A 24,773-nucleotide genomic window follows, 5' to 3' on the forward strand; every position below is an offset into this window, starting at 1 on the left:
GGCACCCCACACACCCTGGTGTCGGACAACGGGCTCCAGTTTGACAGCAAAACCTTCAGAAGGTATTGCAGTGAGGTAGGGATTGTTAACCGGTACTCCACGCCAGCTGACCCTCAAAGTAATGGACAAGTAGAAGCCGTCAATAAAACCATAATGAGCGGACTGAAAATTTCTATTCCCCAAGGCAACAGGGAATAGAAAATTTCTTTTCGTCGGCACCGATTACTTCACCAAATGGGTAGAGGCTGAGACGCTTGCAAACATTAGGGACGTTGATGTCAAAAAGTTTCTTTGGAAAAATATTGTCACCAGGTTCGGCACCCCACACACCCTGGTGTCGGACAACGGGCTCCAGTTTGACAGCAAAACCTTCAGAAGGTATTGCAGTGAGGTAGGGATTGTTAACCGGTACTCCACGCCAGCTGACCCCCAAAGTAATGGACAAGTAGAAGCCGTCAATAAAACCATAATGAGCGGACTGAAAAAGAGACTAGATGACGCGAAAGGAAGATGGGTCGAAGAGCTAGCCCATGTCTTGTGGACATACCGTACCACACCTCGTTGGTCCACAGGGGAAACCCCTTTTTCAATGACCTATGGGGCCGAGGCTGTCATCCCACTGGAGGTGAACTTCCCAACCCAGAGGACTACCACTTTCTGCCCCGCTACCAATGACAAACTTCTGGAAAAGAGCTTGGACCTCATCGACGAAAGAAGGGAAGGCACGATGGTCCACCTAGCCAACTATCAGCAGAAGCTCAAGCAAGGTTACGATGCCAAGGTGAAGTCCAGACCATTGGTGCCTGGGGATCTAGTACTGAGGATCTTGGGCACTGCGAGGAACCCCGCATGAGGAAAGCTCGGACCAAACTGGGAGGGACCGTACTGTATCACTTCCGTAGCCGGCATAGGAGCCTACTTTTTGGAAGACTTGGATGAACGTATAGTGCCACGCCCTTGGAATGTAAACAACCTGAAAAGGTACTATTATTAATGAAAGATATAATCTTTGTTGCCGTATAACTGTGCAGTTACTCGATCTAAGCGTTAAACAGAACCCAAGTCCTGCATGGCTCCTCGGCCACAGACTTAGGGGAAATTAATCGCGATACGATTTTCACTATGCGTTAAACAGAACCCAACTACTGCATGGCTCCTCGGCCACAGACTTGGAGGAAATTAACCGCGATACGATTCTCTCTAAGCGTTAAACAGAACCCAAGTCCTGCATGGCCCCTCGACCACAGACTTGGGGGAAATTAACCGCGATACGATTTTCACTAAGCGTTAAACAGAACCCAAGTCCTGCATGGCCCCTCGGCCACAGACTTGGGGGAAATTAACCGTGATACGATTTTCACTAAGCGTTAAACAGAACCCAAGTACTGCATGGCTCCTCGGCCACAGACTTGGGGGAAATTAATCGCGATACGATTTTCACTAAGCGTTAAACAGAACCCAAGTCCTGCATGGCTCCTCGGCCACAGACTTGGGGGAAATTAACCGCGATACGATTTTCACTAAGCGTTAAACAGAATCCAAGTCCTGCATGGCCCCTCGGCCACAGACTTGAGGGAAATTAACCGCGATACGATTTTCACTAAGCGTTAAACAAAACCCAAGTCCTGCATGGTCCCTCGGCCACAGACTTGGGGGAAATTAACCGCGATACGATTTTCACTAAGCGTTAAACAGAACCCAAGTCCTGCATGGCCCTTCGGCCACAGACTTGGGGGAAATTAACCGCGATACGATTTTCACTAAGTGTTAAACAGAACCCAAGCCCTGCATGGCCCCTCGGCCACAGACTTGGGGGAAATTAACCGCGATACGATTTTCACTAAGTGTTAAACAGAACCCAAGTCCTGCATGGCCTATCGGCCACAGACTTGGGGGAAATTAACCGCGATACGATTTTCACTAAGCGTTAAACAGAACCCAAGTCCTGCATAGCCCCTCGGTCACAGATTGGGGGAAATTAACCGCGATACGATTTTCACTAAGCGTTAAACAGAACCCAAGTCCTGCATGGCCCCTCGGCCACAGACTTGGGGGAAATTAACCGCGATACGATTTTCACTAAGTGTTAAATAGAACCCAAGCCCTGCATGGCCCCTTGGCCACAGACTTGGGGGAAATTAACCGCGATACGATTTTCACTAAGTGTTAAACAGAACCCAAGTCCTGCATGGCCTCTCGATCACAGACTTGGGGGAAATTAACCGCGTTACGATTTTCACTAAGTGTCAAACAGAACCCAAGTCCGGCTTAGCTCTTCGGACCGAGGACTTGGGAAAAATTAGGTTCACAACCATCTCGCCTAATTATTAGCTATCATTCGTTTCACGTATTCATTCGCTTACGCTTGTTTCTCAACAGTTAGTGACGAAATAAACATCCATTCGTGATGAAAACGAAAGTGAAGAAAACAATGATATTTGAAGGGAAATAACCTTTATCATTAAAATCCAAAAGCAGTTCTGTTTACAAACACTAACAAGGCAAAACAAAACGAAATACAAAAGATAAGACAAATAAAATGCTACACTACTTTCCTAAGAGCCCTGAGCAGGAGCGGGCTGATCGTCTGCTGCTTGGGTCCCTGAGGCAACCTCTTTGGCCTGTGCAACGATCTTGCTAATACAAAGGCTGTCCTCGGGTAACTTGCCCTGCGCGGCCTGCATCGCACCCTCAGCCTCGGGAATGGAGGAGTCCGCTGGAGGAGGCTCTGTGGGGGCAACTTCGTTAGGAACCTCACGAATGTCCTCTGGGAAAAAGATGTTCTCATCCTTCCTGAGATCGGAGTCTGCCGGGACAGCTGCGCGATCCAGGGCTACACCCCAGGACGTGGTGATGTATTCCCTGCAAACGGCGGCCACTTCCTCGGCCAGCCTGACCTCAGTATCATGGACTCCACGATCATATGAGGTAGCCACAGCCTTCTCGGCAGCCTCCCTGGCCAAGCGGGCCTCCTCCTTGGTTCTTGCAAGCTCAACTTTGAGCGTTGAAACCACCTGCTGCTCCGCCGTGAGTTTCTCCTCAGATTGGCGGAGCTGTATGCGCATATCGTCAGCCTGCTTTGTGGCATTCTTAAGGCCGGCTTCCGCTCTCGCATGAGCCTTCTTCACCTCATTCATTTCATTATTCAGGCGATCAAAATCCTGTTTCAGATTGCCAGCGGTCTTCTCGGCAGCAGAACGGGATTGAGCCTCCCTGTGCAAGTCCTCACGGGCCTGCTTGGCCCATTCCTCAGCGACAAAAATTTGTTGGGTGACCTGAGCCGAGAAGGAAATAAAAACCCTATTAGAACCTGATGATAAGAGGGTACATAATATGAGAACGAGATAGAAGATTCCACTTACCATGGCCATGTCCCTCTTCAGTGACATGAAAAGGTCTGGCTGCCGAGTCTTTCTGAGACCCTCCATGTCACGAGGCAAGAGCAGGGGCTGCTGCAGGGCCTCAGCCAGAAAGGATGCCTGCCCCCGTTGGGATTCCCACAAGGTCGCGTCCCAGAGGATCGGAGCGCCGTCTAATTCGATCCGTGGCGACCATGTTCGTTGTTCGCTCCGAATGGCCGCGTCATCTCGGCTATCGACGGACCTAGTCCTCTTCTCTCGGGGCTCTTTCGTCTCCTTGCCTTTCTTCTGAGGCCGGGTCTTTTCACGACCAATCTCTCCCTCCGTCGGCTCTTCTACAGGCCTTTTTCGCCTTAAATTGGCCATATGCTGTAGCGCCGTATCCGACGTAGGTGGAAGCGGAGGAGTAGGAGCCTTAGGGGCAGTTTGCTCCTTCTGGACATCCTTAGAGGATTGCCCTTTGCTCCTGTTGGATAGAAGACTCCTAAGGCCAGCCCTTGGTTTCAAGTCCATTCCTGCTTCCTCAGTCTCTTCGCTGGTGTCGACTTGTGCGACGGCTAAACCAGGGTCAGCAGCTGCTGAGGCACGGTCTAAATCTTTGTCGGAGTCCGAGAGTTCTACTACCCTGGCCGACACCTCTCCCTCCTCGGTAAATCGAAACTGGTCTATTTGTTCTTCTAAGGATGAACACGAAGAACCAGCCTCCTCCTCTGGGATAATCACTGCGGGAAAGGCGCGTTGGGCAGGCAGCTGAACGGGAGGTAAGTCTATTGAAGCAAGAAACCCTGATATGGATACGTCAATACGTGCCAATCTTGGACTGCCAGCCCTTATAGCTTGACCAGCATCTACCAAGGATCGAGTGAGGGGAACGTAGTCCAAAATCAAAGGAGCCGACCGTAGTTGTCCTTCCTCGCTTACGAAAATCTCGGATCTCAGGAGGTAATTTAGAGCCGGGACGTTGACTAAGCTTAGCCGAGGGGATGTTCGCTCCTTGTCTGCAAAGGCCGTTAGAAGGATTACGTTAGTCCGAGGAGGTAGGCAACCAAACCAATAATTCAAAAAAAAAAAAAAAAAAAGGAAAAGGGGGGTGAGAGCTCAAAACTAAGGTCCTCCCCACGGAATCTAGTTCTATGGCACCCCACCTGGCGTTCCTGCCTTAGTCGGACAGTGAATGCCGTCGTGCCATGGTCCGGAGACGATCAAATGGTCGTCCTTTAAGCCTTTGCTGGACTTGGGAAGGCAGGATATCAACCTCACTTCGTCGGTCCTGGACTTTAAGTAGTATGAGTCGCCGAGCTTATGGCATTCATAGAGATGAACCACGTCGTGCCATGAAAGGCTGAGGTTCATCTGGTCGTTTAAGACTTCTGTGCACCCCAAGATCCGGAACAAGTTCGCGGTGCACTGGTGAGGGGCCAATCTATGACCACGTAGGTAGTCCCTAGTTATTCTCCCCATTGGAATTGTCATTCCTCCTTCCACGAAGGCTATCATTGGAATCGCGACTTCCCCGGTTCTCCTCTTGAACAAAATTTCCTCCTGGTGGCAATACTCTAAACCTACCTCCGGTGGAATACGATACTTCGCCCTGAAGCCCGCCATACCGGCCGGAGAATCTACCAGTTTTTCAAGCCTACCCATCCCCTCTAATCCTAGACAACGTGAAGGCAGTTTGTCTAAAGAAGAGTAACGAAGAAGGAGCACGCACTTACGGGTAAGAAACTCGACGGAATCTTCAAGAGAATGACGGCGAAGGAAAGAGCGTGCTGAAGGAGAAGGCACTGAGACGTTCTGAGTACTGGAGTATTCTTCAAAAAGTGAGGAATGGACGCCTTCAAAACCTTATATATTCAGAGGGAGTTGGACAGGCACACTCCCGCCTAGAGCAAATGAAACGTTGTCCACCGTTGATCTGGTCTCTAACCGTTGGATTGAAAGAGCGTAAAGCTCCAAAGGCTGCAATTAATTCCCCCCGGGTCATTAAATGCCTCCAGCATTAATAAGGCACGTGAAGGGACACCCTCGCACGTGCGAAGTAGGAATCCATAGCGAACTGTCCAGTAGGCATCAAAATCCCGCCTTTCCTCCTCGGACCAAGAAGAAATAGCCGGAATTTTGAGGGGCTATTGTGGGGGTAAAAATCATCAGTCAACAGTGGGCCTTGGTACCCGTGCGGAGCCCAGCCATATCAGGAAGTGAAGACACGGCCAGAGGACTCCCAGCCCAATCCTGTTAGGCCGGGCTTGTTTAAAGGGGGTCCAAGGAGGAGTGTCTCCTCGGACGCACCAAATGGGAGTCCAATTCACACCCTTTACATGGTGAGAAATCGTCCCAAATCAAAGGGGAATGCTAGACGTTCAGGGGGCAACCACAACTGCCACATTAAATGCAAGGGAGCTACTTTTCCAGCCGCATTAATGTAGAAGGGACAGGAGAACAGTATTATCTTGGCCAGTGCAACTCACAGAAAAGAAGGAGGATGTCCTATGGGACAGGCACTCAAGTAGAGGCCCAGATGATTAACAAGTGTAGGGCCATAACCAATCGAAGGACGCTATATAAGAGAAGAAAATCCCCATGACAAAGAGGGACGGGGAAAAAAGGGAAGAAAAGAGAGAGAGAGAGGGAGAGAAGTTCTGTAAACAAAGCATAAGATACAGTCCATGAACTGTTATCCCAGGAAACTTAATGAAACGTTCCCACGTTCAAATGGGTGCATGACTTACTAACAATTACGTCTTCTCTGTCAAGACCTAGTTTTACAACCCACTCTCTACAAATTCATTGTTGAGGGTCTTTTGGATCAGAATCGCCCGCTTGCTGGGCCTGGGCCTCAAACTCCGCCTTTACAAAATATATTTTAAATATATATTTGTACGGCACCGAGGTCCCAAGACCCAATGGCACGGCCCCATCACTTTAAATTCTGCTTGAAACTACGTTCACGAACTACGAGTTTTGAGCCTCAACCCTTAACCTATGCTCGACATAAATTTCTCGAACAATCAATGAAACCTTGTCCGGACGTACCATAGGATGCTCGGCAGTTCAGGAAATATCACTACCGAGCATATTAACCTGAGTTGGAACCAAGTTCCAAAGCCATAATCGCCACGTTCCACTCTCACCTAAACATCCACTTACAACGGATAATATTGGACCTTCAATTGCACTAACAATGGCAGTAATCATGATCTCCCCACTAACTCAAAGCTATAAATAGGAGAAGTTGGGAAAGAAATAGGGGTTCAGAAAAAAGGGAGAAAAAACAGTCATTTAGGAAGGGAGAGGGGATATTACTCTGAGGTTAAGCCCAACAGTCTCATTTCCGGCGTGCACAATATTAAATATTGGTGGGTCGGGTCGGGTTTGGCGGGTTTGTAATTTTATGACCCAAACCCAACCCGACCTGCTATAAATTTTTTTTTTGTAACCCAACCCAACCCACCAAGTCTTAAAAACCGACCTAACCCGGCGGGTCGGGTTGGGTCAGATCAGGTTTGGCGGGTCAGTGGGTTTTCTGCACACCCCTAATTTTAGGTGTTGTTTTTTAGGTTTTCCTCTTAAAATTCTGTCATGTGACTACTTAACTTAAAAAATACACTTCCATTCATGAGAAGAAAGCCACATGACAGAATCTTAAAAAAAGAACCTAAGGAACAGCACCTAAGTACTGTACTCGCTTAGTAAATAAACCTAATTATCTAATGCAACTTTATAGACAATTCCATTAGATTATTGGTCATAAATTTTTATCCCCTCAAACTTGTCTTCAATATTTTTAGTGGGAGTGCAATTTTTTTCTTCAACTTTAATGTGGACGTACGAGGGAATTCCAACAACATAAAATTGATCAATGAACACACTATAGTAGTGGAGGTTAAAGCAATACTCATTAGTAAACTTAATTTTAGTATCTCATTTATAATTCTGGTTTAAGGTAGAAAGAAATTTCTTTATAAATGAAAATTTATAATACTAAATACAAATATCACTATGTTCAAAACTCAATTCCCATAACTCAAACTTCTAACCTATATCTCATATCATATTCTCTATTTTTCTCTTAACTTGCTCAACTTCTTTTTAGCTTTTACAATTGCACATCAAATTGTCACATTGGCTCTTTCTTAACAAATCAAATAAAGTTTGGTTTAGGTAAAAATATTTTGTTCTTAATTTGTTGCATCAGAGAACTTCAAAATGTTGATAGGTCATGAGTGAATGAGAAATTGACTCATAAAATGGCCAATTGAAGATGGTTTTAATTGGTACAATCCATGAGTCCCACATAGGAAGAAACTGGACTTTTATAAATAAATAAATAAATAAATATATATATATATATATATAGAGAGAGAGAGAGAGAGAGAGGTCCATAAGGGCTGTCCTAATATGTTATACTCCCTTAATGCTCGGTATTGTTTGGATTTGCTTACTTCCGCCAATGTGTTGTGCTTGGCTATCCATTAAGCACTAGACTAATCAAAACAGTTTCAAACATAGAGAGTGCAAAATCAAAATAAATACAAATATAGAGGATGTGGTTGAGTTGCCAATTTGGCACTTAACAGGCATGGTGCATTGTATGTGAGCAAATCATAAAGATGCATAACATTTGGGATCATATTAAAATTCATTTGGGAATCATCTTAAAATTTTGAAATTTTAGGAGAAACAATTTAGTTTTTGTTTTATTTGTTTAAATTATTATTTTTTAAATTCCAACCCAACCCAATTAAATCCATGGATAGCCGCATTTTCATTTATATTTTCCCAGTTTTTATAGTAATGCGACCTTTAAACCCTTAAACCTCCGAGTCCGACTATCAATTTGTATCTATTTGAACATTTAATGCGATCAATATTCATTCCCCCAAAGCGACCAACCTCTGAACTGTTATAGTGTGATAAAAGATGGGAGAAGGGTTTCAACGCCAATGATTTATTAAAATGTGTGTGGTAATGATGGTGAAGGTTATTAAATTTTATTGAACATTACCGTCTTTGGTTTTCTTTCGTAGTGCAGCAGAAGATGAAACAAGCCACAGTTGGCCCATTGCCCGGTGTTACTTAATATATTGCTGGATACAAGGTCAATTGATTCTATCTTTTAAAGAAATTGAATTTATAGCTTCATGTTTTTTTTTGTACTTAGCATTCAATAATTAAGTCTTCGTATTTGAGATTGGACGCTAATATGGATATTGTTGGTAAAAATATGTTGTAGGTTTGGTTGTGAATTGTTTGATTGACCATTATCACTTAATGAATAGTTGATGTTGTTGCTTTTATGAAAAGGGAACTGATTACAAGGAATTTATTTATGACTTTGTGGTATATTATTTGACCACAGATAAAGTGAAGGGGATTACAGTGACTTGTGTTATATTTATGGCTTAATTGATTGATTCACCCCCTTCCCCTATTTTGCTCGCTGACATTGAATTGTTAAGTTGCAGATTGTGCATCAGCCTCGCATATATGTCCTAGACACTCCGGGTGTATTAATGGTTCCATCTATCCCTGACATAGAGACAGGACTAAAGCTAGCTCTTGCAGGTATCATCCTCTTACAAATAATTTCTCTTAGTTTCTTAAGAGACTTCTCTATGATTAATATAGAGAAAAATAAGTTTAAGGAATGCTTTTTAAGTTTAAGGAATGCTAATTCTTGCTTGAAAGATCATATTTGTAAACAGAAAAAAATAAGTGACCCATCTCTCAAATTACTTATAAAAAAGTTGTGGCCTTCTTACCTATTCATAAATGTATTATTGTATATGTTTTAAAGAGTTAGTTACTAACCTTTTTTTATAAATATTTTATTGGGAACTAGTATTGTTTATTTAATAATGTATTATATAAATTATTGATTAAGAATTAAATTACTAATTTGGTCCACTTACTATTAGATTTATAGACGTTATTACTAAATTCTTAAAAACAAGTTAATTACATTCTTGATAGTTATTTTAAAAGTGAAAATGATTGTCATAAAGGTATGCATTGATCCCACCAATTCGACATACTTAACCCAATCCAACTTAATATGCCATTTCAAATTGGTTTATTTGTGGGTTATAGATTAAATTGCTTCCCCCCCCCCCCCCCCCCCCCTCCCTTAAAAAAAAAAAAAAATTGAATTAGGTTCAGATTAGCAAAATTTTAATACAAAAATCCAACTCAACAAGATTTTGAAAAATATATGAATTTTTTTATAAATATTTTGATATTTTTTAAAATTAGTTAGTTCGATATAGATCCCTCTTGGAAGTGCTGTGTGGTTAAAAGTCTTTCAAAATGAGTGTTGCTCTTACCCCTTTCCCCTTCCTATATAAGTAAAAAATAAAAATAAAAAAAGGTTTAGTTCAAATTTGAAAGATTAGACTTAATCACAAAAGATTTAGTAACAAAGTGAAAATTTAATGAAAAACCTCTTTATGGGTTTCAGTTAACTCAATTGGTAAAATCTCTGAAAGTTGAATAAGAAATTTAGGGCTCAATCCCCGCTTACATAAAAAATCGATTGATGTTTCGGTTTTTATAGGTTGAAACTCTATAAAATTAAAAAAAAAATAGCATAGACTATGACCTCCTTTTATTTAGAGGAAAACTATAAAGTGGTGACATAAAAGTTAATTTAAAAACTATAAAGTGGTGACATAAAAATTAATTAAAAAAAAAATCAATGAACATCTTTCCTCAAACACACTCGAGCGATAAACAAATGAGGCTTTTGTTCTTTACTGATTTACTTGAGCTTGTCTCTTTCTTGATATTAAGATATGATATACTCTTTTGTGCTCTTCTAAAAAACAGATTTTACCTTAATTAGTTTAATGATTCAAAATTTAAAAATATAGCAGCAAATTTGAATTCAATACAAGTAAAAATCATGACTCATGAGTCAACACTAAAATTTGTTGGTGTATTTTGCATCATTAAATTTGGTTGAATTTTAGTTAATTTCAGAGTTCTCAAAGGTGAAGAAGTTGGGCTGGGTTTTTATATTCCAGCCCAACCCAATTTCGATTCCATGGACAGCCCATTTTCAACTATTTTTTTGTAGTACTTTATCCACCGGTAGCTCCACTACCAAGGAAGTAGCCAGTAGCCACCACCAAAATTCGGTGAGTTAAAAAAAGAGACACTGTTCCTTCCCAAACGGCAAAACCATACAACATTTTATTGTTTGTGTGTTATATTATGGGCTTGAAATTGAAATTGAAATTGGGTTTCAACGCCGGTGGTGGTGGGGGTGGGCCCATCAGAGACACGCGGGTGTTGTCGTTGAAGTCCGCATTCCCTTCTTCTCCGCCAAAAAAGAAAGACTTGGACAACCTAACAAACGTCATCAAGATTGCATCGCCATTAAAGCCCATAGCAAAACCTCTGTGCACAAGGTTTGTTATTAGTGAATATAGCGCGCTAACAACCTGTCAACCACGGACACCTCGAGTTCGTGTCCGTGTCGGACACGCCTGGACACTCCACGCGTGTCCTCTTTGTTTTTTGTTAGGAGGATTCTTTTTGGGAGGTTGAAATTCAATTGATTCGATTCCCTCACCATGTAAAAAATGACTCAATAGGCTCATTACATAAAAAAATCTGTTATAGCCAATGATGCAATTTAAACATTCATTTTAAATTACAAATTTTACTAAAAACGTTGTCATTTCATAGATCTTATTGTTTGATGATTATATATATATTTTTGAAAGAATTAAACATATATCATGTTTAAACTGTTTAACTTGCTAAAAGATTTGGACCGAATTATTAGCTTATTTTCACAAACTGAAGTACAAAATTTACTAAGAATAAATCTTAAGGACTAATTTGACAATTGAAGTAAACGTCAAGAGACTAAAATTGAATTTTAGCATTTTTTTTATTTAAAAAAAAATTCATTTGATTTTAGACATGTTTTTAAAAATTTTGACAGTAATTATTTATTTTTACAACTTAAACTAAACATAAAATATGTCTATAGATATGAAGATATATTATTCATTTAATTAATTCTTTGTTGTATCAATCCTGTCCTAATTTTTCAAGAGTCATGGTGTTTTCGTGTTCTGTCCTATATTGTCTGTTTCAATGTCTGTGCCAGTGTCAATCCGTGTCTTTGTCCACTCTCTCTAATATTTTAGAATGTGTGTGGTGATGATGGTGTTTTATAATGGTTCATGTACCAAAAGCTTCTTGAGCTAGTGGAGTTCAAGCCGAAGGAAGTGATTTCAAGGGAAGCTACTCTACTTATTTTCATGGTTGGCGTTCCTAACGTTGCCAAGTAGGTTTTAATTAATTCAATCCATCAAATTGCATTTTCTTGCTTTCCTGGTTAGCTGTTACTATTTTTTTGCTAGATTATGTAGTTTGAATGTCATTGTCTTTAAATGGAACTATGGGGAAGTTTACTAAATTTTATTGAACAATAACTGCTTTCGTTTTCTTTCATAGTGCAGGAGAAGATGAAGCGTGCTACTGTCGTCCCACTCCTGGTGTTACTCAAGATATTGCTGGATACAAGGTGAAGAGATTCTGTGTTTTATGGTTTATTACCTTAGAAAGTAAAGAGAGACTGAAATTCTAGTTTCATGTGTCTTTCACAGTTGATGTTGTTGCTTTTATGAGAAGCAAACTGATTGCAAGGAATTTATTTCTGACTTAATTGGTTGATTGCCCCCACCCCCCAACCCAATTTTGCTAACTGTCTTACTAATTCTTATTAATTTTTTTACTTTTGATTTTCTTTTTTAGCTGGCAAGCATTTGTAGGTTTACATGAATAGGAAAATAAACTACCTGGTTTAGGTATCTGTTTTTATTGCCAAATTGTGGTCTTTGGTGTTTGGTTTATTTGGAGTTTGTTGGGTGATGTTGAAGAATGTTGTTGAGTTGTTAGCTTGCTGGCCTGGTTGTTTTTGTCATCATCGGAATGGGAATTTGTGGATGGTTGCCCCCACATTGTTTGATGTGTTGCTTATGGAGAGAGAGGAACTATTGGAATTTTGAGGATACAGAGAGAGCTTTGCATGATCTCAAATTATTTATCTTTAGAACCTTGTTGGACTGGATGTCAGCTTTGCATAGTCAGCCATTATGTTCTGTTTTTGATTTGATAGATTCATGTGTATAGTTGGGCCACACTATTTTTTTGATATCAACAAATTTGCATTACTTATATAAAAAGAAAAGTTTGTAACAAGCTAGTTTTTGCATTTTAGCTTTTCTTTACACTTTTTTAAATCCTCACTTTTTCTCACTTTTTCAAAATACAAGTATATTTTAGTATACTTTTAACAAAAAGTTTTCAGCAAAAAATTAAATTAGTTATTCCCAAACGAACACTAAATCAGTTGCATAAACTTTATTTAAAGACATGTTTTTAAGGTCAGGCTAAATCATCAATCATTTGCCTCTTTCCTTTTCTTTTTAAAATCTTATTTTTTATTCTATCTACTGTTTCCTTTCTCCCTTTGTTGTTGATCTACTGTTGAATTCTTTTGGTTCAACATCTATGTATGTTTAAATGCTGACATTGAATTGTTAAGTTGCAGATTGCACATCAGCCTAGCATATATGTCCTAGAAACTCCGGGTGTATTGGTTCCAAGTATACTTGACATAGAGACAGAACTGAAGCTGGCTTTTGCAGGTATCATGCTCTTGCAAATAATTTCTCTTTAGTTTCTTGTGAGTATGTGAATGTGCACAAACATATACACACAGCTACCTGCATGCTTTTTTAGTTTTAGATGTGCTAATCTTGCTTGAAAGATCAGTGTTGTAAACATTCAAAAATGAGTGACTCTACAATCACGATTAAGGGAAGTCATAGACTACTCAACCTGAGCTGATTTGGTTGCAATAAAGAAATTGGATTCAGCTTCAGTATATGTGGTTTTTTTGGGGGTTGGGGGGAGTTGTTCAAGTCAACATGAAATTACTTTTGTCACATTGTCCTCTTTATTCTATCTGATAATGCTTACCAAATTCTTAAATGCACATGAAGGGTCTGTAAAAGATTCAGTGGTAGGTGAGGAGTGAATTGCACAATACTTGCTGGCAGTTTTAAATACTCAAGGGACTCCCCTTCATTGGAAGCACTTGAACAGTAGGAGACTAGAAGGGATTCAATATGATTCTATGGAAAAACATGAGTATAATCTTAAAGATCTTCGGTCAAAAAGGACGAAGCCGCCAAATGACTCTGATATGCTTTACATTGAGTTAATCTAGGATCGTTTTCATTTAATCGTTTTATCCAGGATGGCCCAAAGTATTTTAAAAATTTTTGTCACATGACAAGTCTGAAAGGAGACAAACTTAACTATGGGCATAAGAAAAATTATTCCAAGGATGATGTAGAACTGAATGAATTTCGTGATAAGTCTTATCGTTGAGTTATTACACGGGTATGACACCAATTTTGTTCTTCTTACTGGATGGAAAATAATCAGATCAGGATTTTTTTTTGGTGACAGTTAGTTTTCTTGTCATGAATGAAGATTAAGTTTTGATAACATATTTTCTGGAATGATTTATAGAGAGCTTAAGTTTCGATAACATATTTTACTTGTTGGTTCTAGACATTCATGTAGCACATAATGAAGTTATTCTGTTCTGCTTACTGTATGAAAGGGGCTTTTAATGACCAGGGAAAAGAAAGGAGAATGTAAGTCTAGAAATGTGGGCATATGCTAGGCAGATAGAGTCAATGAACTATGACTTTAGATGTGGTATGCTTAATTTGAAACAAATGAACAGTAGGTTCAGACAAAATAATCTGGTGTTTTTATCTTTAGTTGATGGCTTTTAAGAAGGATGAAGAACTTTTTGGTTATTTGTGACAGTGATGTTCTTTTGTTAATACTTTCTATAGAACTGAAAACTTATAATTTTAGATACAAATATCACTCTATTCAATGTTTGTTATACCCCACATTTCTTAGTAACTAAGCTTGTTATTCCACAAAGTCCTTAGTGCCTACCAAAAAGAATCATAAAACATGAATGTAAGAACAAATACTTGAACATATTAATCCATGGATCTCTCAACTTTATACACAAGAATGTAGTTAGGGTAGTATACACATAACACATTTATTTATTTACACATCTTACTTTGAATGACAATGACATAAATGTTTATTTTTACATAAAATACAAAATGAAAAATAACATATTTATTTATTTATTTACATCACTTAAAAGCAAATTAAATAATAGAAGTATTTATTTATTTACATATTGTAATCCAAATTGTAATGAAGAAATGCTTACGAATTATGGAAGGAACTTGTGACTTTGAATTGAGCAACATTTAGATTCTATTGGTTGTGACTTGTGTTGAACTCCTGAAATGAAATTTGTAGTTATATAGTATATTGGAAACTAGCCGTAAGGATAATACTATGAAAAATGATTATACAAAAGAAAAATAAATAAATAAAAATTTAATATGTTCATTTAAGATTTTATGTGTCAATACCTTGCTGCCCAAACTTCGAAACACAATGTTCTAGAAACAAGATTCAATTCCTCCATGAATTAAATAGGATTAAATGTTTCTTCTTCTTCTTCTCTCTCTCTCTCTCTCTCTCTCTTTTTCAATCAGTGTGGGGAAAATAAATATTTAGAAGACTGGTTTAGTTTTGGAAATTCAATTTCATCCAAAAAGATCTTTTTGGTTTTAATTTAATTTGAATCTAATTTGGACAAAGAGAGCTTCAGCTGTGTTTTTTTTATATATTTTTTTTTAATTTTTTTTTTTAAATTTATATATAAATGAAATAGGGGGTTGGGTTCATAGCACAAAAAAGAAAAAAAGAAAAGAAAGTTGTAAAGACTATCTATAATAATAATAGGACAAAAATACTAATAACAAGAAAAATCTGCCCTTACCTCATCATCTTCTGTTGATAAATTTACGCTACCCTCATCAAGAACAATCTGTGGTACATGAGCGATCTTCTCTACATTTTCTACTCAAGTTAGGACAACCATATATCAACAATTCTGTTAGTTTCTCCATCCCCTCCGGTAGAGATGACAACTTAGGGCAATTGTCAATCCAAAGTGTCTGTAGTGATTTCAAACATGGCAACCAGTCCGGCAAAGCCGTGAAATTTTCACATCCTCCAATCCATAGCAGCTGTAAAGTGTTTGCAAATCCTTGGAGCCATTGGGGCAAAACCTCCAACTTTGGTAAACGGAAAAACATTAAATTTTGGAGGCTCAACTTGAGATCTTGATTGTCTTCTTCTCCCACTACCTCCATCAAACTAAGCTCTTTACAATCCCTAATTATCAAGGTCTCTAGGGCAGTTAGGTGTTTGATACTTAGTGTCAAAGAGGTCAAACTTGGACAATCTCCAACGACCAATGTTCGAAGATAGGTGAGGCGGCCCTCCTCCATCCCTTCAAACACACATTTTAGATTCACACATCTCCATATCCACAAAGATCGAAGAGAACTCAAGCAATCTACTGCCTTCTCTGACAAGCAGGTATGCTTTGTTGTAACCATAAAAAACCTGAGCTTGATTATGTCCCCTATACCTTTTGGCAACCGTTCAAGATTGTGGCAATTTTCAAGCAGTAAAGTTTGCAAACTGTGCAGCTTGCAAATGGAATCTGGAAGTTGCTTGATTATGTAATTAAATGATAGGTCGAGATATCTCAAATGTTTCAAACTTCCGATAGAACTTGGCAACACCTCAAAGGATGAATTTTTCAGGTCAAGCACCCGCAAGTACTTAAATCTTGAGATGCATGTTTCAAGTAAGGACATGGATTGGTCTGTTTGGAAAATAATAGTCTGAACTTTGCTCAACTTCTCTAATTGTGTTGTAACTTCTTGCCCATTGTCTAAAAATGACAGGTGACAAACTTCTGCAGCAAGGGTGGACTTCTTGGTCACTACTGAACACTCTCTTTGGCAATTGAGAGTGCAAGATCATGGATAAGATCATGCATTTTAAAGGTAAAAAACAAGATATTTTCTTGTTCAACATCTTGAAAGAAAGATCTCGACAACAACTCCTTCACATACAAGTTTCCAACATCTTCCAACTCTAGATTTTCATCCTTAGGTGATTGAAGAATTCCATGTGCCATCCAAAATTGAATCAAGAGAAGATTATTGAATACAAAATCCTTTGGGAAAATAGAACAATATGCAAAACATGGCTTCAAGTGTAATGGCAATTGATTGTAATTGAGCATCAATGCAGGTAAGATGCCACTCTCCTTTTGATTTAAATGCCATATCTCATTATCTCTAATAGATATCCACTCATGTTCATCAACTTTTGAATAGAGTAGGCAGGCTAAAGTATTCACTGCCAATGGAACCCCTCTACATTTTTTGACAATTTCTTTTCCAATTTCTAAGAGGTTTGGATATTGTTCCTCTTCTCCTTCCTTAAATGCCAATTTCACAAACAAAGACAAACAATCCTTTTGGGATAGACCATCTAAATTGTAAGATTCTGCAATGTTCATAACTGTAGCAACAGAGCTATTCCGTGTTGTCACTATGATTTTACTTCCATTGCAACCGCCAAGTAACAAATTTTTCAATTCAATCCATTTTATATGATCCTCATTCGAAACATCATCTAAGACAAGGAGAAATTTCTTATCTTTTATATGTTCTCTTAAACGCATTTGCAACTGATCTATGCTCAAATTCTCATCAATACCAACTGCTGATTTGAGGATTTTTGTTATCAATCTTTTAACATCAAAATCCTCAGACACATACACCCACATTTTCAATTGAAAATGTCTAACCACCTGTTCATCATTATACACCAACTTGGCAATTGTGGTCTTCCCCAAACCTCCACTCCCAACTATAGGAATTACACTGACATTTCCGTCAACATCATGCTGCATCAAAAGATTTATTATCTTTTCTTTGTCATCATCCCTACCGATGACATTCTGAGAAGGAATAAAGGAGTGGGTCATGTCCCTCCGGTACATTGTTGTCTTCCTATCTTCAAGTCGTGCAACAAGATTGAATTCAGCCTTAAGATCTGAAATATCATCTACCCTCTCCCTAATACCCTTGATTTTATGTGCCGTTTCAAAATGGAATACAAGTGGATTATAACCAGAAAAGAAATAACCCACCTTTTTGCGAGTGCTCCTGCATCTCTTCAGTACTTCCTTCTGCAGAATTTGATATTGAAATTCATCTAGGACATTCTCCGCATCATTAAGGACATCTTTGAGCTGTCCTAGCCAATGGTTCAGCCTATGGTCACTTTCTTGCTTCTCCTCAGCATCCAAGAGTACAACCTTAATGGCTAACACGGTGCACTCAAGCTTTTTCAGATCGCTTTGTACGCCCCATGCTAAGTTGAGCTCCTCATAAATAAGGGATCCAAGCAGCTCCACGATCTTCCCTGCAATGCAATAGGCATTTTCAGCCATGTTCTTGTGGTGGTGGGATGGAAAGGAATTTGATGGTTAAGTGAATCAATGCCTTTTAAGTATTAGCAGCTGTTTTTATTACAGAGCAATTCCGAGAGGGCAGATATAACTGCAAATAAGTGAAGCAAAATTGTGCGTAGGTAGATTTACTGCACCATGGATCATGATATGACTTGGCACACAATTCTTTTTAGGCCGTAGGCAAAGCATGGAATAGGAATGACTTAAGCATTGACAAAAGTATATATCTTTTAATTTGTTGGGGTGGGATCATTTTTCTTTAGGTGTAAGTAAATTAACTATTCGATACATACTCTAGTTGAGAATAGATTTGGTGGAATCTCATTATTTGTTTGAAAGCAAAAAGAGGGGGCTAGATAGAAGCTGTGACATACCATGCAAAGAATGATGCCTTTCTTTCCATTGTTAGCCTGTGCAGGGTACATTCTTTGAGTTGATAAGGGATGTTGGCAAACGATTGATATTCTCTCTTAAATTGAACATCTGTATCCATACTAGTACTATGGATTACAATTGGCTTGGAACTGGGATTAGAATCGGATTCCCAGCTAGCAGTTCAATGTATTATATCAGAGAACAATTCATATCCTCCACTTCTAACAAATTAAATCAATGATTGCAAGTGTCTAATTACACAATCAATGGTAAATTTAATCATTTAACCACACAATTCTAACACTCTTTTAATCATTTAACCACAAAATTCTCATGCTTGATTTGAAACAAATGATTAGTAAGTTCAGAGGAAAATGATCTTTCTTTTACTTTTTTATTTTATTTTATTTTATTTTTTTATAAATTTAAATTTATTTAGCTTCACTTGATGGCTTTTTAAAAAGGATGAGAAGCTTTTTGTTTTCTGTGGTTGTAATGTTCTTTTGTTAATACTTTTAAACAAATGAAGAATTGTTGAAAGAGTGAATGACAACAATTTATGGTAGGGATAAATGAGCAAACAACAAAAGCTTGTTCTGGGGTGGTTGAGATGATATCAAGATAAGTAAAAAAATGTTATTTGATTTAGAAGAAGTAAATAAGAGAAAACTTACAAGGAACCCTATAGACAATACATAAATTGTGGAAGAGTAAATGTCTCAGGCCCATCAAAGAGAGTTTATAAGCTGAACATCACTGTGTTTGTGTAGGATTGTCAGTATTAGTATTTTGAAATGCAATTTATGTGCCAAATAGGTGAAGGCATTTAGACAAAAACGTCTAGTTTCAATTTGTTGAGATACCTAGTCATGGCAGTTGCTTTGCAACTGTTATCCTCCGGTCTTGAATACCCTTTTTTTGAGGTACCTAGTCATGTGGAGGAACTACTGGTTAGGTAATTTGTCATAGGTAGATGTACATTCCCAAGCTTTTGGTAATTTTTCCCCAACTTCTGGCTGGTAAGTTGTCACAAAACAATGCTTTAGTTGTTGAATTTTTTATTCAAAGGTCAATGGCTTGGAGTTGTACTTTGAGATTGATCTTCTTCATCATTAAATGCTTGATGCTGAGTGCTGACCAATTGCTTTTTATTAACGTGAAGATTGATTTGTTCATATATGCTTTGGTTTTTTCAATGTTTTTACTGTTTACAAACTTGGTTTATTTTTATGTACTAGGGCAATCTAACGATTGATGCTTGGGATTAATCCTTATCTCCTCTGCCGACTTAAGAGCTTGTGACCTACACATTGGGTGTTTTTAACCGTTGCAGACAATAGTGAGTGGGAGCTCCAAAATCATGGCCACTACAATTGTCAGCAGCAAGAGTACAGCAACTTTTTTTTTGAGCAGTTCGAAGTGCATAACCTGAAATTCTAGGCTCTTTAGCCCTTTGATGTTATTTGATAATATTATCCTTTCTTTTTGGTTGAGGTGTTGTTGAGTTTTGGAAAAAAGCATTTTGGACCCAATTTAAGGATGAGAATATATTGAATACTCGGAAGAGATTATGAAAGCATTAAAGGATTTTTTTGCCTATTTGTGAGCTTTGTGATCGTTTGTTTTTTGTTTTTCGTTTTTTGTTTTTTTGTTTTTGTTTTTGTTTTTTGTTTTTTTGTTTTTTTGTTTTTTTGTTTTTTGTTTTTTTTGTTTTGTTTTTTTTTTTTTTTCCTGTTGAATGAAAAAGGGGGTCTTCAGTGTGAACTCTTCGATTCCACGTCACGTGATAGTAATGGGTAATATCATATGTACCACCGGGGTTTTACTGAGGCTATTGCTCAAACCACTTATCAAGTGAAGCAATTCGATGACTCCTACTATCAAGTTACACATCTGTGGTGGTATTGTTATATTTGAGTAGCTTCTGGGTAAACACTGATCATATATGTGATATGTTAGTCAAATTATTTTCTTTTTTAATGCTTGTAATGCTCCTACTAGAAACATAGAGAAGGTAAGTGGAAGTTGTTTTCATTTTCAAATAATATAATTTTACTTGTATAAAAAATCACCTGTAAATTTCATAATGTTTGAGACTTGAGAGAGTTCTCTCGTAGACACAAAACATTAGTAATATATTTCTAGTCTATAAATCAACTAGCTAATACTAACATAATGTTGAGGATCTTCTATCTTTCTTGTTCAAGGGTCTCTTAGAATTATGTTGAGGACCAACAACATAATGTCATTTTGCTGTTGTATATATATATATATATATATGTGTGTGTGTGTTTTCCGTTATAACAATGACATCTGATGCAAGTGATTAAAAGCAACTGGCACATTGCCTTGCCAATGTTTGGCATAGTCATTGTGAAAGGAAAGGTGCAGTTAATTCGGGTTTGGTGCAGTCTTTGTGGTACGTTGTATCAGTTCGTTCTACTGCTTTAATTTGCACTTCCTCCTGCAAAATAACCGTTGGTATGATATCATCTTATTGATTAAATAATAATAATAACTGCCCATCTATAAAGTAGCCGCTATCTACCTTGACAGATTTTAGAATTTATATGATAAAGAAAAATAGCATAATAAAGTCATTAAAAGAGTTGAATTGACAGTGAGCCAGATGAGATTTAAAAAAAAAAAAAAAAAACCATGTCTATGAAAAATTAATAAACTTTATGTGATGCATATATTTACTAGATTGTTCAAATCTATATATGACTAAAAGAGTTATTGATGCTAGTTCTTGTTGAACCACATCATCCACCAATTTTCAACATTTTCTCTCTTATTTTTAATTCTTTTTTTTTCTTATTAATTTCCCAACTTATTGTTATACTTTTTCTAATGACCCGTTTAGATTGAGGGGGAGGGAGGGAGAGTAGAGCAGAGTAGAGTAAATTTGACCTAAAATTTGCTTATTTTCAGCTAATTATACTCTACTCCCCTCCACTCCCTCTCATTCATCCCTTAATCCAAACGGGTCCTAACTTTTCCCCTTCATTTTACTTTTTCATTTCTCCACTACTTTTTACCTTAATATCACTTTTCCTTTATCCCTTTATGTTCCTTTATATTTTTTTTTTAATTCCCCTCCTCTTACTATAAATTTACAATTCTCTTTTCCATTTTATTCATAATTTTTTTACACACAAAATGTTATATCTCTCTCTTTCTCTCTCTCATTATTTTTCTTCATTTTTTGTGGACTTTTCAAATTTTTTTTTCTTGCATCTCTACTTTAGATTGATGAATTTTGTATTAATTGGAACTCTATTTGGGTTAATGTGATTAAGTTTTGTGTTTTTAAGATGTTTATTTTTTATTCTCTTTGATTTAATAGATGTTATCATATTGCATTATAAAGATAGTATATAAGAATATAATGTTATTTTATTACATAACATAACATGACTTGGATAATTTGGTGTTTATTACTGTGGGGGTAAAAATCATCAGTCAACAGTGGGCCTTGGTACCCGTGCGGAGCCTAGCCATATCAGGAAGTGAAGACACGGCCAGAGGACTCCCAGCCCAATCCTGTTGGGCCGGGCTTGTTTAAAGGGGGTCCGAGGAGGAGTGTCTCCTCGGACGCACCAAATGGGAGTCCAATTCACACCCTTTACATGGTGAGAAATCGTCCCAAATCAAAGGGGAATGCTAGACGTTCAGGGGGCAACCACAACTGCCGCATTAAATGCAAGGGAGCTACTTTTCCAGCCGCATTAATGTAGAAGGGACAGGAGAACAGTATTATCTTGGCCAGTGCAACTCACAGAAAAGAAGGAGGATGTCCTATGGGACAGGCACTCAAGTAGAGGCCCAGATGATTAACAAGTGTAGGGCCATAACCAATCGAAGGACGCTATATAAGAGAATAAAATCCCCATGACAAAGGGGGACAAAAAAGGGAAGAAAAGAGACTTAAACAAAGCATAAGATACAGTCCATGAACTGTTATCCCAGGAAACTTAATGAAACGTTCCCACGTTCAAATGGTTGCATGGCTTACTAACAATTACGTCTACTCTATCAAGACCTAGTTCTACGACCCACTCTCTACAAATTCATTGTTGAGGGTCTTTTGGACCAGAATCGCTCGCTTGCTGGGCCTGGACCTCAAACTCCGCCCTTACAATTGGCGCCGTCTGTGGGAAGAATTTGTGTCTCGACAAGTGAAACAATAAGGGATGGAAGGATCAGGTCCGCGCCAAACCGGACGTGCAGAATCTCAACGACAGGACAACTTTCTAAATCTCGAGCGAGTGAGGGACCAAGACAATCAACGAGAGGGCAGCGTGAACACCTCTCACACGAGTAGAAGCCCCTCAAAAGGGAAGGATCATGCATCCCATAAGCAAAACGATCGAAAGGCTCTACAACAAGAGGTTGATGATTTGAAGAAAAAGCTGCGCCGAGCACAGCGAAAACGTCCTTCACCCGGCTCGGACACTAGCAGTGGTGAGGATGGAGAATACAGACGAAGGTCAAGAACCCCTCCGAGCGAGACTTTTTCCTATGAGGAAGAACGGCCTCGCAAACGCGGCCACAAAAGCCCGTCTTACCAAGGCCTGGCCAATGACGCCATGAGCAAGGCCCTGGATCGCATCTCCCAGTCACCATTCACACGTAGAATAGAGAGGGCAGTGCTTCCCCGGCGGTTCAATCAGCCGACGTCTGCCATATACAATGGTCGAACTGATCCAATGGAGCATGTAAGCCAATTCAACCAGAGGATGGCTGTTCACTCCAGGGACGAGGCGTTAATGTGTAAGGTGTTTCCATCCAGCTTGGGACCCCTAGCAATGAGATCGTTTGATGTCTTTCCGCCGAATTCCATAGATTCCTTTAAACAGCTAACGCAGGCCTTTGGTTCCCGCTTCATCACCAGCACTAGAGTCCCTCAGCCCCTCGACTCCCTTTTATCCTTGTCCATGCGGGAAGGAGAAACGCTGAAGGCCTACTCGGACAGATATTGGGAAATGTACAACGAGATAGAAGGAAACTACGATGACGTCGCCATTAGTACATTCAAAAGGGGCCTGCCGACAGAGCATGGCTTAAGAAAGTCCCTCACTGGGAAGCCAGTCACCAGTGTGCGACAACTCATGGACAGGATAGACAAATACAAAAGGGTCGAGGAGGACCAGCAGATTGGGAAGGGTAAAGCGAAGGTTGTCCCTCAAGAGAGGAGGGACTTCAAGTCGGATCGCTTTGGCAGTGGTAACAGGCCGAGAAGGGATTACATGGAACAGTTCGGACCTACTGGGGCTCAGGTAGTCCACGCTGTGTTCCGAGAACCATTGCACAAGATACTGGAGAAGGTGAAGTGCGAGTCTTTCTTTCAGTGGCCGAACAGGATGGCAGGCGACTCCTCAAAACGCAATCAGAATCTATACTGCGCGTACCATCAGGAGCCCGGTCACACCACCGACGATTGCAGGAATCTGAAAAACTATTTGGATCGGCTCGTCCGAGAAGGAAAGTTGAGGCATCTATTACACCGCCCCGAATAGTCAAATGTCGAAACCAGACAAGACGCATTGAGGCCACCCCTAGGCACGATAAATGTCATTCTTGCCGCACCTGGGAGAACCGGCTCCGGCCCGTTTAGAGTAATGTCAGTGGGCAGATTCCCGACGAAACCAGACGAAAGGGAATCTAAGAGAGCCAGAGTGAGTGCCACGCCATTAATCGGGTTCACGGAGGAGGATAAGCGAGGAACTATTCAACCCCATGAAGATGCCCTAGTCATGACGCTCAGAATAGGAGGTTATGACGTGAAAAGGGTATTAGTCGATCAAGGCAGCGCCGTGGAGGTAATGTACCCGGACTTGTATAGGGGGCTGAACTTGAAGCAGGAAGACCTGTCGCCATAAGATTCCCCCCTGGTTAGCTTTGAAGGAAAGATCGTCATCCCGAGAGGCATGATTAGGTTGCCTGTGCAAATAGACTCAGATGTGGTAGAAGTGAACTTCATTATCGTAGATGCATACTCCCCTTACACAGCTATCGTGGCCCGGCCATGGCTTCATGCACTAGGGGCTGTGTCGTCAACCTTGAACCAAAAAGTGAAATATCCGTCAGGTGGTCAGATCAAAGAGATAATAGGGAACCAGGGAATGGCTAGGCAATGCATGGTGTCGGCAATCTCACGACGGCCGAATAGCGAACCTTCCACTTCTGCCGAGAACGGCTTATAGCAATTAATGACTACGGTCCCAACTGCCGGCAGTGGAAGACCGACCATGGAGGTGAACTGTGAGGAGTTGGAGAAAGTACTTGTCGGATCTGACCCTGAGAGGTTTTTTCAAATTGGTTCGGAACTACCACCCCAGGAGAAGTCAGCATTGACTGCTTTCCTCCGACAGAATGTAGATGTGTTTGCTTGGGACCCCTATGAGGCCCCCGGGGTCGATCCAGATTTCATCTGTCACCGCCTTAATGTGAATCCGACTATAACACCTAAGAGGCAGGCTCCTCGACGACCGTCGAAAGAGCATACCAACGCCGTGAGGGAAGAGGTCGTAAGATTAAAGAAGGCAGGGGCTATCAAA

The 24,773-nt window shown here is 39.6% G+C and overlaps 1 protein-coding gene across 11 annotated transcripts; it reads left to right on the forward strand.

The window, feature by feature from the left end:
- The first annotated feature begins 8,440 nt into the window (after nt 1–8,440).
- Nucleotides 8,441–19,809, forward strand: LOC115950813 (short integuments 2, mitochondrial-like). Of its 11 annotated transcripts, none has more exons than XR_004083121.1 (6): nt 10,485–10,768; nt 11,567–11,898; nt 12,928–13,024; nt 16,253–16,354; nt 16,450–16,604; nt 19,449–19,809. XR_004083121.1 is itself a non-coding variant. In XM_031068068.1 (5 exons), exons 2-5 carry the CDS (start codon nt 11,633–11,635, stop codon nt 13,414–13,416), a joined length of 234 nt encoding a protein of 77 aa, XP_030923928.1. In that variant the 5' UTR covers nt 10,485–10,768; nt 11,567–11,632; the 3' UTR covers nt 13,417–15,096. The 11 variants fall into 11 exon arrangements, 1 of the variants encoding a protein (XP_030923928.1); XR_004083120.1 differs by having other exon boundaries at nt 16,464–16,604; XR_004083118.1 differs by having other exon boundaries at nt 11,567–11,658; nt 11,829–11,898; nt 16,253–16,604.
- Nucleotides 19,810–24,773: the final 4,964 nt, after the last annotated feature.

Source organism: Quercus lobata, chromosome 6, assembly GCF_001633185.2.
Source record: "Quercus lobata isolate SW786 chromosome 6, ValleyOak3.0 Primary Assembly, whole genome shotgun sequence".
NCBI classification, from domain to species: domain Eukaryota; kingdom Viridiplantae; phylum Streptophyta; class Magnoliopsida; order Fagales; family Fagaceae; genus Quercus; species Quercus lobata.

Bases quoted from the DNA above. Each gene is read 5' to 3' on its own strand.
- LOC115950813 (XM_031068068.1), top strand. From the start codon at position 11,633: ATGGTTGGCGTTCCTAACGTTGCCAA. The intron at 11,659-11,828 runs GTAGGTTTTAAT...TTTCTTTCATAG, and splicing joins GGCGTTCCTAACGTTGCCAA to TGCAGGAGAAGATGAAGCGT. The intron at 13,025-13,381 runs GTATCATGCTCT...ATGCACATGAAG, and splicing joins ACTGAAGCTGGCTTTTGCAG to GGTCTGTAAAAGATTCAGTG.